This window comes from Musa acuminata, chromosome BXJ3-9 (assembly GCF_036884655.1).
Source record: "Musa acuminata AAA Group cultivar baxijiao chromosome BXJ3-9, Cavendish_Baxijiao_AAA, whole genome shotgun sequence".
Lineage (NCBI taxonomy): Eukaryota > Viridiplantae > Streptophyta > Magnoliopsida > Zingiberales > Musaceae > Musa > Musa acuminata.
In genome coordinates this window covers 12768276-12784368 of record NC_088357.1, presented here as the reverse complement: position 1 = coordinate 12784368, position 16093 = coordinate 12768276, and the positions used below count along the sequence as shown (strand labels likewise).

General features: G+C 37.3%; 1 protein-coding gene across 3 annotated transcripts; it reads right to left on the bottom strand.

The window, feature by feature from the left end:
• Window positions 1-1073: 1073 nt before the first annotated feature.
• On the bottom strand, window positions 1074-13814 carry LOC135648271 (phospholipid-transporting ATPase 1-like). 3 transcript variants are annotated; one of them, XM_065165758.1, is made up of 10 exons: window positions 13434-13814; window positions 12685-12804; window positions 10748-12590; window positions 9441-9774; window positions 8453-9299; window positions 8190-8313; window positions 6957-7176; window positions 3496-3954; window positions 3076-3379; window positions 1074-1548 (listed from the first exon to the last, which is right to left on the bottom strand). In XM_065165758.1, exons 3-9 carry the CDS (start codon window positions 12516-12518, stop codon window positions 3169-3171), a joined length of 3966 nt encoding a protein of 1321 aa, XP_065021830.1. In that variant the 5' UTR covers window positions 12519-12590; window positions 12685-12804; window positions 13434-13814; the 3' UTR covers window positions 1074-1548; window positions 3076-3168. The 3 variants fall into 3 exon arrangements, with proteins under 3 accessions (XP_065021830.1, XP_065021828.1, XP_065021829.1); XM_065165756.1 differs by having other exon boundaries at window positions 10748-12804; XM_065165757.1 differs by having other exon boundaries at window positions 1074-1513; window positions 10748-12804.
• Window positions 13815-16093: the final 2279 nt, after the last annotated feature.

The window sequence follows — 16093 nt, the reverse complement described above, 5'->3', positions numbered from 1 at the left end:
AAAATCATAAACAATTAATTATTATGAAGGGTATAGTCAGAAGACGAGTTGAAAAGAGATCACCGTGACGCCAATTAGTTGATAGAGAAAGATTAGCAAACTACAAGTTCATCACCTTTAAGAGGATTGAAGGTATAGATGATCGATAGAATAGATCACCATGACGCCAATTAGTTGACGGAGAAATATTAGCAAACTACAAGTTGATCACCTTTAAGAAAGGATTGAAGGTATGGATGATCAATAAAATAGATCACCATGATGCCAATTAGTTGATAGAGAAAGATCGGCAAACTATAAGTTTGATCACTTTAAGATAAGATTGAAGGTATGGATGATGAATTTGATAATTTATTTTGGTTCTCGTTATTATCTAAATTTAATAAAAAAATATTATTGAAGATGAAAAGTTATGATAAGAACTTTTCTTAGATTGAAAGCTTTGAAAAAAATTATCCTGAATGATTTTAAAGATATAATAGATGATAAAGACTTTAAATTACTCTGTGAATTCTGTGAATGAAGCTTATCGCTTAATCAGTATCAGATGAAAGTAATATTTTATAGATCTAAGTGTTGGATAATTAAAAATAATAATAAATATAAAAATTTTATGTTACAAATATGAGAATGTTAAAATGAAAATATAGAGTTACTAGGAAAGATTAAAAAAATTTTATTTGTAAGCAATTAAGTATTATGGAGGCTATAGTAAGAAGAAACAGTTGATATTAATATTTGTGGTACAAAGAAAAATAATTTAAAAGATCAATGTAAATAATCTCAAATAATTAAAACTTACAGATTTATTATTATTGTTGATATAGCAAGAGACTGACTATTTTAGGAACTTGGTATGGGTGACTTAAATGCATATGTTATTTTGTAAGGTTGGCATTGATTTTATTCAATAAATTTTCCACCTAACCTACCATGATTGGCTCCATTTTTTGTTTGATTAAAAAACAAGTTATTTTTAAAGGTAACATGTTATATGTAGCTACAGCTATGTATATGTATAATTTTGTGACCTAAAATCTGAAGTTAACATGTCCAGACAAGGCAAAAATCCAAGAGAGGAATCAGGCCAGCGAAGATCCAAATTTGGAAGATCCAACAAACAATATCTGTTTCTGGAGTGAAATGTAGATACATTTGTTGATAATGATAAAGAGAGAGAGAGAGAGAACAAAACAAAGGGTGGGTTAGGGATGTTTGACACTCTCACAACTATGTACCCTTTCCTTTTATCACCTAGTTTCTTCACTTCCCAGGCCAAATGTGATATAGCCATGTCATAAAATCTAATACAGTATATACACACCAAGCAGCAGTCTGCGTTCCACCTTCTTCAGTCATCTGGCACCTCTTGTTCCACCTTCTTCAGTCATCTGGCACCTCTGGATCATCTCAATGTCTTCCCTCCCAAGGCTTTAAGATCATGTCTCCATTGCCTCCATCCTCTTCTCTTTCACGCAGGAGACTAAAACTCTTGTAATTTTTGGTGCCTTGCCTGTCAGCCAGCACATCGAGAGCTAAGTTTAGCATCTGCAATTTGACAGATAAAGATTACCAACATTGTAACAGAAGGTTATATCAATCATCATATATTATGGCTACCAAGAATCCTAGTGTAAGTCATACCCAAGATATGATACAGGTGTGTACTGACCTATACCACCAGGTAGGTATTAGCTGAAAAATATCAGAAAGTTTAATACCTAAAGGCACCGGATCATATGGTTCAATACTAGTCCTTGCTTGGACTAATAAACAACGGTCGGTCTACATGGCACTGGCCGGTATTTGAAACCATGGTCATAACATCTTGTATTGTTATTTTAATTCAATTAATTGTGTTGGAAGGGCGACTGTCAGGAACTGGGGAAGCACACCAATCTCATAGCACCATTATAGAATAACGACAACTTGCAATACCAAGATTGGAGGCTGAACTAAGCTCACTCAAAAGCCATCTCCTCTCCTTCCTCAAATACCATGAAGATATGCCATACATGTATAAATAAACAAAGTAGTGTAGAACGATGAAGCCTGTAGGTAATTTGGTAGTTTAATTTGGACAAAGAATAGAATACTGGGTCCCTTGTTACGACAACTGTATAAGGAATGAAAATATATGATCTATTCCTATATGCAAAATGTGAGTTTATTGTGGCAATTAGTTAAAGTGTCCATAGTAAATCCCATTACCAATAATAAGTCTTCTAACTAAAATTTGAAAGTGAAAGATGTGGATGGACCACATATATAGCCTATGAAGTGAATTTTTGCTGCCTACTCCAATATGTGGTTGCATAGGTGGCCGTAAACCTTGACATTTGTGTGTTTTTCACAACATCTTATCATGTTGTTTAATTAACCTGTTTTATTTTCTAGTTCTACGAGCCTTGTTCATTAGTAATTGAAAAATGAAAAATAACGAAAGAAAACCTAATGTATGAGGATGCAACTAATTGGGACCTAGGGGATGTTACTGGACATGGCTTTAGCCCTACAACCATGGTTCAAACTTGGACCCTAGATAAGAACGGAGCAACTTACCATTGTACCAAGTCACAAAACATAAAAAAATCATCAACAGAGATTTCTTGGTAAAATTCTCTAACAAGATTTCATAATTGAAAATACATAAATATTTTGTTTGAATCATGTGTAACACCAACATATAGTTACTACATATGGGATTACTTAATTTCCAATTAAAATTTCTAATTTTTGTTTTGACTCAAATTTATCAGTAGAAAACACGATCATATGGATGAATCCCAAATAGATCATTAAGATATCACCAATTGAACAATAAAACAAAAGAAAATTTGGACTTCATTCCATACTATAGAAATGAAATGATAGGACATAAGCATATTTTCTGCGAGTGATGCAAGCCATATGATCGAAATGAGATGAAATGATAGGACTTCATTCCATATGATTGAAATGAAATGATAGGACATAAGCATATGTGCTGCTAGTGATGCAAGCCTAAATCTAAAAACAAACAAGTATATTCGTCCAAATAAGCATGATCGAAATGAAATGATAGGACATACTTACCATGATGCGATCAGCAACTAGCACAACAGAGAACACTAGATTATGTTCCAATTCAAATTTTAGCAGGTATAAACCAGTCTATTGGTGAGACCGCTATACTCGTCCATTGATATCATGATCAGGTTTCAAGCCAACTTGGTCAGAACCTTTCCTTAATATCTCAGCTTCTCTCGCAATTTGAATGTCAGATGGCCAAAAAATCTGATGGATCACTTTGCAAAAAAAGCGAGGAAGTAATGCTAAAATTGTTGTAAGAAGAATAGTGAGCCAATAAGTCCTTGAAGTTGCCAGATGATATATTGTCCTGCAAAAGTTGATTAAGACAATAACTAAAGGATGAATTAATCGAAGTCAGTTGAAATTTGAAAATGATAGAATTACTCAAAGTCAGTTGAAATTTGAAAATGATAGAATATGTACCAGTAGTTTGGGAAAATTGGTATGGAATCTATTATCACCATGCACATATATGTAATGACTATAGAACCCCAAGTTGCAACATGAGTAATCAATACCCAACGTTGGATGTCCATGGCCAAGTGAACATTCACAAGAACAACAACAGAAATAGTCCACAAACTGCCCATACTCCAGATATCGATTGAACTGTTTCTGTATGTGAAGAGAGGTACATAAAAAAGAACAAGACTTTGCCACAAAGTATCAAGCATTGTGATCCAGAAGAGGTGCAAATTATAGCTCTCTTGTCTATATCCTGCTCCATAAAGTTTTGGATAACAGAGGAGAGTTTTATGGCTCAAGTCCTTGTCCAGAATACCAACAACTATTGTAGGAACAGATGTATAGATGACCGAGTAGAATACACTGCTCCAATCAGTCACAGCTGAAATTGTTGAAAATGCTGCACATAAGACATACCTACATAAGAAAAGCATGTAAGAGTGATGTCACCTCTGAAGCCACCAGGTTTAAAGAATAATAACAGATTCTGCCTCAAAAATTCACAAAGTAGATCCATAACTTCTATTAAGCTTATGATTCTCTGAGTGTTTGATGATAAAAAAAAAACATATACAAAAAATTTGAGACTCTGAAATGAGAATGTTAAGGTGAACATACGGGGTTACTAAAAAAGATAAAAAAAACTTTATTTCATGAATAATTTGATATAGCTCCGATAGAGAGGGAAAATAATTTAAACTAGCATTGGAATGAGCTAACGAAGTCTATAAATATCGTAATTAGAAAAGGTGAAACAATTAGTATTAGTGGTGTAAGGAAAGACGGATATCTATGAAAACTTTACTAGAAACTATAAATAAAAATGTCAAGCTCTTAATTTAACTAAGGATATTAGTTTGTACAAGTTCAATGGTTCGACTCTAAAAAGTTGGAACACTATAGTTTGTCGTTTCCATTGTTGTTCCTGTTTTAGACAGATTTCCTAACCACTATACAGAAAAAAGTCCATAATAATTAAAGGGACATCAACTGGAATTAGGATAAGATGCTAATCATAAGAAAGGCAAAGGAAAGAAGTATGTAGTATGTACAGTTGTGATTTTCGATAAATGAGCTCATTTATTGTACACCACATATTGTACAAACCCCATCTACATTCACCATTTTTAAATGTAAAACCAGGGATTGCTGTACCACCCGAAATGGTACAGTTTGGGCAGTACATACTGGTCTGAGAATGGACCGAGACACAGACCATCCGTTTCGGGCAGTCTGTATTAAAATAATAAAAAAAAATCAAAAAGTGGTGGACCCCAGTCCATTTCAGCGTTAAAAAAGGCATATTAGGACTCTTCTCGCATACGAAGCAGCGGCACTGCCTCTTTGCCACTGCGATGCTGCAGCGCCGCTGCCTCTTTGCCGCTGCAACGACGCTACCTCTTCATTGATTCGCCACTGCGATGCTACAGCGGCACTGCCTCTTCATCACTTCACCACTACGACGCTGCAGTGGCACCGCCTCTTTGCCGCTGTGATGCTACTGCTTCCCTTAGACACTGCCGCTGCTTCCCAGGTACCACTGCACTTCTCCATTTCTTTCATCTTCTTCTTTCTTCTTCCTTTCTCCTTCCTCCTCTGTTCCTCCACCGGACCTTCCTCTTCAACCTCTTTTTGTTTCTCGTCGAAACATCGGTACACACCGGCATACCATGTGTCGGTACACTGGTACCAAGCGGCACGGTAGGCTGCCGGCCAGCCGGCACACCAGGACGGTCCGATCACTCAAACCTTGAGTAAAACCATTATGTTTACACATAGCATAACTTTGTGTAATGTATGGCTTTTGAATTTTTCACCTTGCAATCATAGGCCTTTTAACACATCTCACCAAAATTAAATGTGATCAGTTTAATTTAAAAAGAAATATTTGCTTTTTCAAAGTCATGAAGCTGCAGACATTACAAAAGAAAAACAGAAAACAAAAAGAATATGAAATCTTCAATCAGAACTTTGTCTATGGAAAATACGAAGAGCGAAAGGATCTGGTGGATATATTCACTATAGCATAGTGACATAGATATTGGAGTTACCTAAATTCAGATATTGAATCGTATAAGACATGCACATGCAATATAAGATGTCTACAAGCATGTAGCTTAGCGTGATACAATAGACAAGGTGTATCCGTGCTAAGCTTCTGTTGCATTAAAAGAGCCGTTACATGTAGATATGTTCTTTGATGCAAAGAAGAGTTCAATCCAATCAATAGCAATAGTTCAAGTTTCACACATTCAACCAAAATCCAAAGATATTTCTGGATAAAACTATGAAATATACATGCCCCCATGGGTGTGTATGGCAATGTTGGATGTTCATGTCAGATATTAACTTTTTCATGACAATAGAACTACGACCCTCCAAACAAAAGCATAAATTTAACTTAAGTTTCATGAGAACATGAACAAATAATCAAGGTTTAAAACTTTGATACAGTAGTGATACTGGAACCTTGTAAAACCAGTCCATATTGGTTGGTATGGTACCAGTATGGTCGGTACAAAGTAAGATACATAAAAATGATCATTTTGGTACCAATAACCAGACCAACCAATACAGTCTTCTCACTAGACAATAGTACTAATTCTGTGTGCCTAACAAACACTTGGAAATTAGAAACACCTTGAAGAAATAAGGATAGAGAACTCCTAACACCTAGGAGAGATCAATCATTTCAATTACAAAGTCACATGCTTCCTTCAAATTCACAGGTAGTTATAGAGAACAGAAATTTGGAATTATTTATAGATACTCAGCTAATTTGTGTTATAATAGAGAACTAGAAGCTCTGAATAACAAGTATATATTAGATATTCCTAAAGTTTAATAATGGAAAAGGCATACATGAGTTCTGACTATTGCACAACATAATAATTATTCTCCAGTTTTGATCAAATTGTCAACTTAAATCATGCACAAAGAAAATTGCTTTACAGGCAGACGTATCCATTAGTATGCTGTAGCAATAAAAAAAACTATTATTCTGGCAAAGAATTTCACCCTAAAATTGTTTTTTATAAAAGTGACACATTCAAGTGTGGTTGGCTTCAGCAACCATGAGCAAGCAGCAGAAAAATCTCAGAGTCTAAACATGGAGAAAGAAAATCCTTCATCTTTTCCCCAAAAGAAATATTTTTTTTAATTTCTAGGCATTCTTTTGTATGAACGAACTAGGTGAGACATATATCTTATTGATTTTTAATTTTTGCATTTTCTAAGCACAATAAAGAGGAAATAAGAGATGTATGTAAACAAACATTGAAACAACCTCCAACACTGTTTTAGTGATGCTCTATAGGATAGTCAAGAATATAATGCATGAGTTCAAAAAAAAACGAACATAATGTATTACATTAGATGATAAAATTAAAATGATATTTATGACAGACCATCGTACATACCAGAAAAGCATTAAGACGAAAACAGCATTTCGGTAGAAGTTGTATAAAACCAAATAGCCAACCCGCTGATAATTCCAATGTCCATGCACAAGGAGTAATCTTTTCAGGAAGCAAAACTGCCCCATAGCAAAATCTGAAGCCATAACCGCCTGACGGCCTTCCTGGCCACAAATTCCAACACCAACATCTGCCATTTGGATCATTGAAACATCATTTGCTCCTGCAAAGGAAAAGGACAGATTACTGTTTGTTTTTGTAGTATGGAAAAGTACACAAAACTCTACACATTCTCAACGATGTAGTACAGTTAAAGTCAGATTAAGTACAAAGAAAAATTAATGACACAATAGAAATGATGAAAATGGAAACTAGAAAACAAAGATACAATTTAAATAGCTTGTTAAGCAAAGTCAAGCATATGCAATCTAGACAAGTCTGACAAAGACAACAAATGCCGTGAATAGTTGCAAGCTCTGTAACTGGGAACTTCAGGCATCATCCCAGATCAACTGACACCACTAACATTAATGGATTGATGGACCACCATGAATACTGGACAACCAGTACACTTCCATATTCTCTAACATTTTCCATACATACATGTATGTACATATGTATGTGTATGTATATGTATGTATATTTATGCATGTGTATATATATGCATGTATATTTATATATGTATATGTGTATATATATATGTATGTGTGTATATATATATATGTATGTGTGTATATATATACATGTATGTGTATATATATATACATATACATTATACATATATATATATATATACATATACATATATATTCAAGAAATATTACAAATGACACTTTTCTGATATTTTCTATTTTCTTATTCACTTGTTCCTTTCAAGTGAATTATACATCATATATCATAAACAGGAACCATCTAGCAGGGGAAAAATAAGTAGTCCAGCAATTTCATGCTCAAAAATTCCAAAAATTTTCTACCACTCCACTTGGTAGGATTTCACAGCAAGCAGCAGGTAGCTTCATTGCTAACTTGTTGACTAATGCTTTTAATCAGCCATGACATCTTCTGTTAGAACATTAACAATCATATTTCCAGTCACACTAACAATTGGATTCCTATCAGAACAAACAAGACACAAAAACAATCAAGAGTACTTCAGCACTTGCTATCCTTTCAGAATTGTGAATCACAAATAATACTCGTACAAATCCATGGGCCTAACTTAAATTACTAACTCACCATCACCAATAGCCAGAGTCATGTCATTTGTCCTGCTTTTTATCAAATCAACTATCCCAGCTTTTTGTAGAGGAGCAACACGACAGCAAAGAACAACTCTACAGGAAGTTGCCAAATCAAAAAGCTGAAAAAGCAAAAAGCTATACAGTGTTAAAATTTAGAACCATTTCAAAATAGTCAAATAGAGCATCATATGCAGTGCATGTGCACAACAAAATCAGATATGCATCATAGTCCAATAATCAATAAATCAGGAGTAATACCTCTGGCTCAAGATCTTTCTCCAATATGTACACCAGACTATTTCCATCTATTATAAGTGCCAAGGAAATATCGTCAGAACCTGCAAGCTTGTCTCCACAATGATTTGACTCATGATCACCCCCTCCGGTATATCTGAGATTCTGCTTTCCTGTTTCAGGTATTGAAACACTAGAAGTTCTTTTGTCATCAGCATTATCAACAAAATCATAATCAAATTTCTTCAATTTTAATGTTCCATCTCTAGGTTCTGCTGATTTTATTCCACATTTCGCTTTTGCATTAGCTAAAAGGCACCTGCATTCATCTTCTGAAGTGCCATTTATGATAATTTGATGCATATTAGGAGTCAAAAGCCGGCACGAGAGACCTATTGAGATAGCAGTTTCCTGCTTATCTCCTGTCAGAACCCAGACCTTTATTCCTGCTTGCCGAAGGGATTCTATGGCTTCAGGGACACCATCTTGCAACTTGTCCTCAATAGCAGTAGCTCCAAGGAGATCTAAATTGTGCTCAACTAGAGCCGCTGCTTGACGTAGCTTCGTTGATCTCTCTGTTAACGAAGTGCTAGCCTCTTCATATCTTTCCTGCCATTCCTCAAATTCTGCATCATGTAGGTCCCTTGCAGCAATTACAAGAGTCCGAAGACCCTGTGACGAGTAATCAGACAAATGGTGTTCTGTCATTTGTTTTATTTTGGCAGTTTTTTCATTCTTCTCATCCAGAATACTGAGCATTGAGCTGTCAGCACCCTTGACAAGAACTTTCACAGCATTGTTGGGAAATCTTATGACAACAGACATTCTTTTCCGGACACTATCAAATTCGTGCAGACCAAGCACATCTAACCTGGCATTAAGGTGAAAAAGTTCAGCAACAGGAATATCATTGTAATACCCAAAGATTATCTGCCTAAGAAAGAAAAGAAACAAGAAGAATTCATAATTTGCACGTCGAACATGAAAGGATCAAAATGAATTAGCCATATACCTTATCTTCTTGCCATTGACATTAACAACCACATGACCAGTTGTTCGCTCAAGGAGGGTGTATCCATATGATGAAGCTGCAACAACCAATGCTTGCTCATCAGGTGATTCACCCTGATAATCAATTTCTCCAGCCTCCACCACCTTATTAGAAGAATTAGGACATGGATTTCTTTTAACCATAGGAATGACAGTGTTACAGGCAGCCAAAGTGAGGAAAAAGTCGTGAGCAGCAATTCTCTCCTCTCCTTCTATGCCTCTCCGAAGTAATGCAAGGAGATCGGGGTCTACACTGATTTCTGATGGGAGATTCTGCCTTTGTCTTTCCAATTCCCCTGCATTGCAACATAGACATTGGCTCAAAAATACAAAACAGCTCAGTTGAGAAGCAACTTGACAAGCTTCTTTTACCAACAGCGAGCTACTAATCACACACGAAGGAACCTCATAAGGTTAAATGACAAGGATGCCATGCATTCAAAGAGGTGTAATAAACTTCACAAGCACTCATATGCTTCCGCAGATGGGAACTTCTGTGCTACATCAAGTATTTTTATCAGCAAAAAATGAAACATAAAGTAGGAGTTTTGGTAATTTATAACAAATGTAATGAAACATCATTTATCATTACTGGTCAAAGATGGTCATTCATCACAAGCACTGAAGAAATTGTCATGATTCATACCTGGACTGCAACGTCTAATCGCATTAGAACCATTTGATGTAACATTGACTACAAAAGTAAAAGAATGCCAAAAATAAGGATTGCTATGTAAGTACATGAAATGCAAGTTCCATTATTATCTTCATGATGTTCATCAGTCCTTATCTCCATGACATTCTAAAATCCTTGGATTAATGATTGTTCAAGTCAATGAATGAAGATTCAAAAATTTAGCTCATCAAGTTTTAATTAAAAAATAAATGATGACTTACTCATACAAGTATGTATGAAGTTTCATACATACATCACATGTAACTAGGCTAAATTTAAAAAAAAAAAAAGGTCGTGGCATAAGATGATACCTTCTCTTGGATCCAACTGTATATTGACATTTTTTATTTCAAAATCACAAAGGGAAACCACGTTACGGAGAGTATGACAGACAGGCTTCTCTGAACCTTGACATCTTGCAAACAAATTAACCATATAGGACAAGTATTATCATATGAAGGATTTTGCTACATCTAAAGTTGAAAACATGTCAACTGGACAGTCAAACATTTGAAAAGAACAAAGGTACACATAAATCCCGAACTAAGGAACAACATTCAGTTATTAGGAAAATAGTAGCAACACAACTGTACCTTCAGTGATAGTTTCATGTGATGTACGATTACTATGATGCAAGAAGTTTCCATAATCCTTCCCATAGACACTGGCCCTTCTAAACTCCATTTTGTTCTCAGTTAATGTACCAGTCTTATCTGAAAAAATGTATCGTATCTGTCCCAGATCCTCATTTATATTCAAGGATCTACACTGAAACCTTGTATCTGAACTGCTATCATACATATGTCTATCCTCGATCATGAAGTATGACTGCCCCAACCGAACTAGCTCCATTGTGATGTACAGAGATATAGGTATCATGATTTGGAACACAATAACAGAGCTCAAAAATGAGAAAAATACCTCCATAGGAATTCCGTAATATTTAAAATCTTTACCATTATAGCGATCATTTGTAAAGTACTTCTTCCTGTAATAAGATAGAGAATCGAGCTGGTGCACGTGGCGTTCAAGCCATAACCCCATTCCAGTTGCCACAACTGCACACATGATACATAGAAAAACAGAAAGCCAAAGGGTCTCCCTGTTCATGTAGCTTTCCAATCTGCTCCTTTTTGAAGGTGACACTGTGCTATTCAACATTGCTTTTGTTTCCTGGCCAGCATATACCACAACCCCAATAATCCATTCTGTATTTTTTAGCTGGCAACCTCGTAGAACAATGTTTGACTGACCAAGTGGGATTCTGTGCCCATTAAATTCCATATTTGCTGTAAATTCATAAATATTCCTATTAGGTTGCTCGCACCTGATCAGACCAGAAAAATTTCCTTCCTGGACCATGCACACAGTCTCTTGCCGAGCATATCTTGTCTTTAGATTTGATTCTCCATCTAAATTCATTGTCTGAATGTATGCAATTCCATTTGGATCACTTGTTCCCAACAAGACCATGTCACAAGGTATACTCTCGTCTGCACAAATTTTAACAACCTCTCCAACACGTAATTTTTTCCATTTCTTCATTCCAAATTCACCTGATTGAAGAATTAAAGCTTCTCGATTATTCTCTTTCCGGTCGGATCTGTGTCTCCGCCAGTCTTCATAGCCATCTTTTATAGCAGTCACAAACAGCACAAATAACAGCGGGAAAAGAGAGACTGTTCTCCCAAAAACAGCTAGAGGAGGAAGTTGATTTAGACCAGCAATGACAAGGAAATAAATATAAGCCAGTCGGTGGAATTGGATGAACAAATTCTTTGGCAGGAACGTGATTACAGTATACTTGCTAGTCCGGATCTCGTTCCCTGTGAACTCATATTTGTTATTTGTCCTCCTCGGGTCGTTGATATATATCAATCTAGAATTATCCTCAGCCGAGCATGGTTCTTCCGGGCACAAACTCTTATGGTGGATCTGCTGAGATTTGTCCAACTTCTCCTGTCTGGAAGAAGAAGAAGAAGAAGGCATCTCTAGGGATGACGAAAAGCCTTGCAGCTCCATCACACCCCAAGAAACCAGTTGCCTTCCGTCTTGACGGGCGCATTCCAGCTCTGATTGCTCAACAAACTCAGATTCTGACCAGAGAAGCTGGTCCTTGTTCAGGCTGGTGTTAGAGACATCTACTATTTGTCTTTGAGAAAAACCACTCTCTTCAAACGAGATGGCTTCTACTTCATCGACTAAGTCCGAAGAGTGATTTTTATGGTCATCGAAAGTGGAAAAAGAGAAGGAATCGGATGGGCCAAGACAGCTACAAGATACAGACGTCGGCTGTTGAGCTGGGACTTGTTTAAAGGAATCTGCACCATAGGGTGAAAAGAGCAAGGGCTGGCCCGATGTCATATATACCCATCCAACCCATGCATTTGAAGGCAGAAGATGGAGGGCACTGTGCCTCTGCACGCTACCAAAATCCTGTCCAGAGGAAACTATTCTGATTATATAACCTGTCCGTGATAGCTGATGCACCAAATCTCTACCTTATTCTGCTAGAAACCATTGATCATACCCACTTATGCTGCCATATGAGTTCGTCAACAGCATCCAACAAATAAGCAATTCATTTTTCCATCCCAACGATGCAAATAATAGCTCAAATTGGTTTGTTTGTTCAAACAGATGCAAGCTCCTGGTACCATAAAAGACGCAAAATTCTCAGATCCAATCCAACGGGCAAGCTATAGTGCATTTTTATTTGAGATTTTATTTCCAAACACTCTCCATTTAAAAACCCTTCATTTTCCGACTTCTTCGGAATCAAGTCTTCTTTCCTTTGATTAAAATAAATTAATGTTACATTTTTCTGAATTCTCCATCAAACTTGCCAAAGGGAACCTTACTGACAAAAGGTGGCACGACAAAAAAAAAAGGGGAAAGAGAAACAAAGAGAAAAGATAGAGAAACGGATAAATCAACCCATCCCCTAAATAGTTTCCAATTCCTAATTCGAGAACTCTACATCAATTTTCTTCAGATCTCCATGTGTCGACCAAAAACACGAATTTAACCGAGAAATGCACCGCCGACAGCACCGCTTCACGCGAAATCTCCCTCGTTTCCCACCCACCGAAAATCAAGAAAAGAACGAACTTTCAGATCCCAACAAAAAGGTCAATTTGAAGCCCTAATATTCTCAAAAACAAAAAATTCTCGCTTTCACTTGTGAAACAAATCGTCAACCCAAAGAAACCAGCAAAAGCCCAAAAGAACCGAAACAAAAAAAAAAGATCTTTATTGTATTTTAGGAGATAAACGTACCGGCAGGGATCAAGCCCCGATGAAGCCAAGGCCAGCGGATCAACCCCTCCCCTCGCGAAGAAGAAGAAGAATGTCGCAAAGATCGCGCAGAATCCCTTACCGAATCGGACAAAATAGGGGTCAGATCAGGGCTTCTACGCGACAGCTCCCTCGCAGATCCAGACCATGGCTCCGGGGCGGATTCGGAGGCGGTGGAGGGATCTCGACAGCTTTTTATTCTCCCGGGGATCAGAGGTGGGAAGGAAAGCTAGGGTTTGGAAATCGAGGAGGGGTTCCTCTTTTCGACCCCACTTTTTCCCCCAATTGAAGAGAGAAAGAGAAGCAGAGAGAGAGAGACAGAGGGGGGCGAGTCGGAGTCGGGTGGCGGAGCGCAAATGTATCACCTGATCCTGCGACGGCTTATATAGCGCTGGTCCTGTATCGGTGTCGGTTCTACCCAAACTGCCCTCATCCTCGGGATGTTTTAACGGGAGAGCCCGGAGGGAGGGACGGCACGGTTTTTGACGCACAATTTGCCCTTGGCAACGGTAGTTAACATCTAACCACCGTCTCCCGTGCATCGCGATCGGATCATTTTGCGGTACGGTGAAATCCGACGACACTTGCGGAGTACACTGTGATCATTGATTGATCCACACGCCAGCCATGGGATGGATGCTCATCATCATCACCTCTCTCTCTCTCTCTTTCTCCTCTTGCCAACATATAATTCTTTAGCAATAAATAAAGATATTATTGACAGCCATCTAGCTTCATCACGCATCGGACACCGAGTATAAGATCTATGGTTAGGGTTAGATTAATATGCTATATGATATGATAGGAAACATTTTGGTATCGTCCACATTCATCCCGGTAAACAGATACGACGATATATATGTGAAACTTCAAGTCTAATATGGTACACAACACACACATGGCGGGCAACCGCTCGTCACCCGCCGTATGAACGATATCATCATGGTACAATCATCTCGAAAAGTTTGGGATAGCATCGTGTGGCGTCGATCCGTGCAGATTGATTGATGCTCGCTCAAAAGCTTAAGTCGGTCGTCCGAGGATCTGATCATAATTAATTGATCTTGTACAGCTAACTCATCTTTGCAGGTATAGAAACTAACCCTCCTTAATCAGAAGGGGGAGGACTTTCGTATATTCAACTCACTCTTATTCCGCTCAACGTTAACACAAGTTTCAGAGGGATCGAGTCGAGAAATCCTCCTCCCGACCTCGATCTGTGTGCAGGGAACTAGCGATGAAGAAGTAGGTAACAAGACTCGTAGCTCAACCAATCCGACGCACACTTTCGATGCCCGAGTCTCCATATGGGCGACCTTACATATTCAGGATCGAATCAAACCGTACTGACTCCTCGACCACGTTTACGACATAGAGGTTCACCAACACTATCGATAAATTTTTTATTTAATATATGTGGATGCTGTTGAATGTTTGGCATTTGTTTTAGTCTCACCTTACAATTTGATATGGATCACATTATATGTGGCGGAGCTACATTGATGTTTAGTCATGCACATGTTACATCACTTTCTATATTTCTCATCTAATCCTCAATAATTGATTTCCAAATTTTGATTGTAATAATATCTTTCTAATCATGTCATAAGTACTTTCTCACTATAAATCGAAGCTCTCTACGTATGACATATTGTAATTTTTTAATTTGAGTTCCTTCTACTCGTATCAAATGATCAACTAATTTAAGCATCAAGAAAAATATATCTTAAAAAATAATTCTTATAGATCGAACATTTGATTAATTAACTTAAGCATCAAGAGAGCATCAACTAACTTAAGCACTAAGAGAGCATCGACAACCTATCTCTCTCCCAACAGTACTATATAACAATCACTATCAGAAAACCACCATCACTCGACAAGACAAGGATTCATGACAGGGCACGATCGTAAAAATCTTCTTCGTGGAGGGGTATTTCGGGAAACGCGGAGGACGTACTCGCTGCTTCGAAACGGGAGGAGGGGCGGAGGGGACCCGAAAGGAAAAGGACGGATGGCTGCCGTCGGTGGTGGGGGCCACAGAAGGGAAAGAGGAAAACCCCAAGCAAGGCAAACGGGGGACGACGCCACCGAGGCAGCAACGCAACAGCTCAGAGCTCAACTAGATGACGAGAGACAAAAAAAATGCAATAACGAGAGGAAAGACGGAACGTGAGCAACATTAGATCCTGAGGATGACAAATCACGTTAATTTTGGGAGCATTGGATAGGGAAGAAAAGGGAGGATGGCAGTCACGTTAGTGGAGTTCACGTGCGATTTTAACAAACAAGTCATCAAAATGGTAAGAGACAACCGATATGTTATCACGATAGTAAGAAGGGATAGAGATATCCAACGGAAGAAAAGTAGGATAAGTTTCAATCTTTTATTTTTTTTTTAAGAAATTTTTTTTTATAATTTTAGAAACTTTATCTATTTCATGATCTAATATATTAGATTTGTATGTTCCTAAAGATACATTACATTAATTATATTCAAGATGAATCATTCTCTATCAAAAAATCTTTTTAGGAATCAATAATCAATTTGACTTATCCTTTCATAGATTTTTAATCTTTTTTTTTCTTGATGTAATGAATCTTTCTCTCGATGCAGTGAACCTTTTTTTTATGAAATGAAT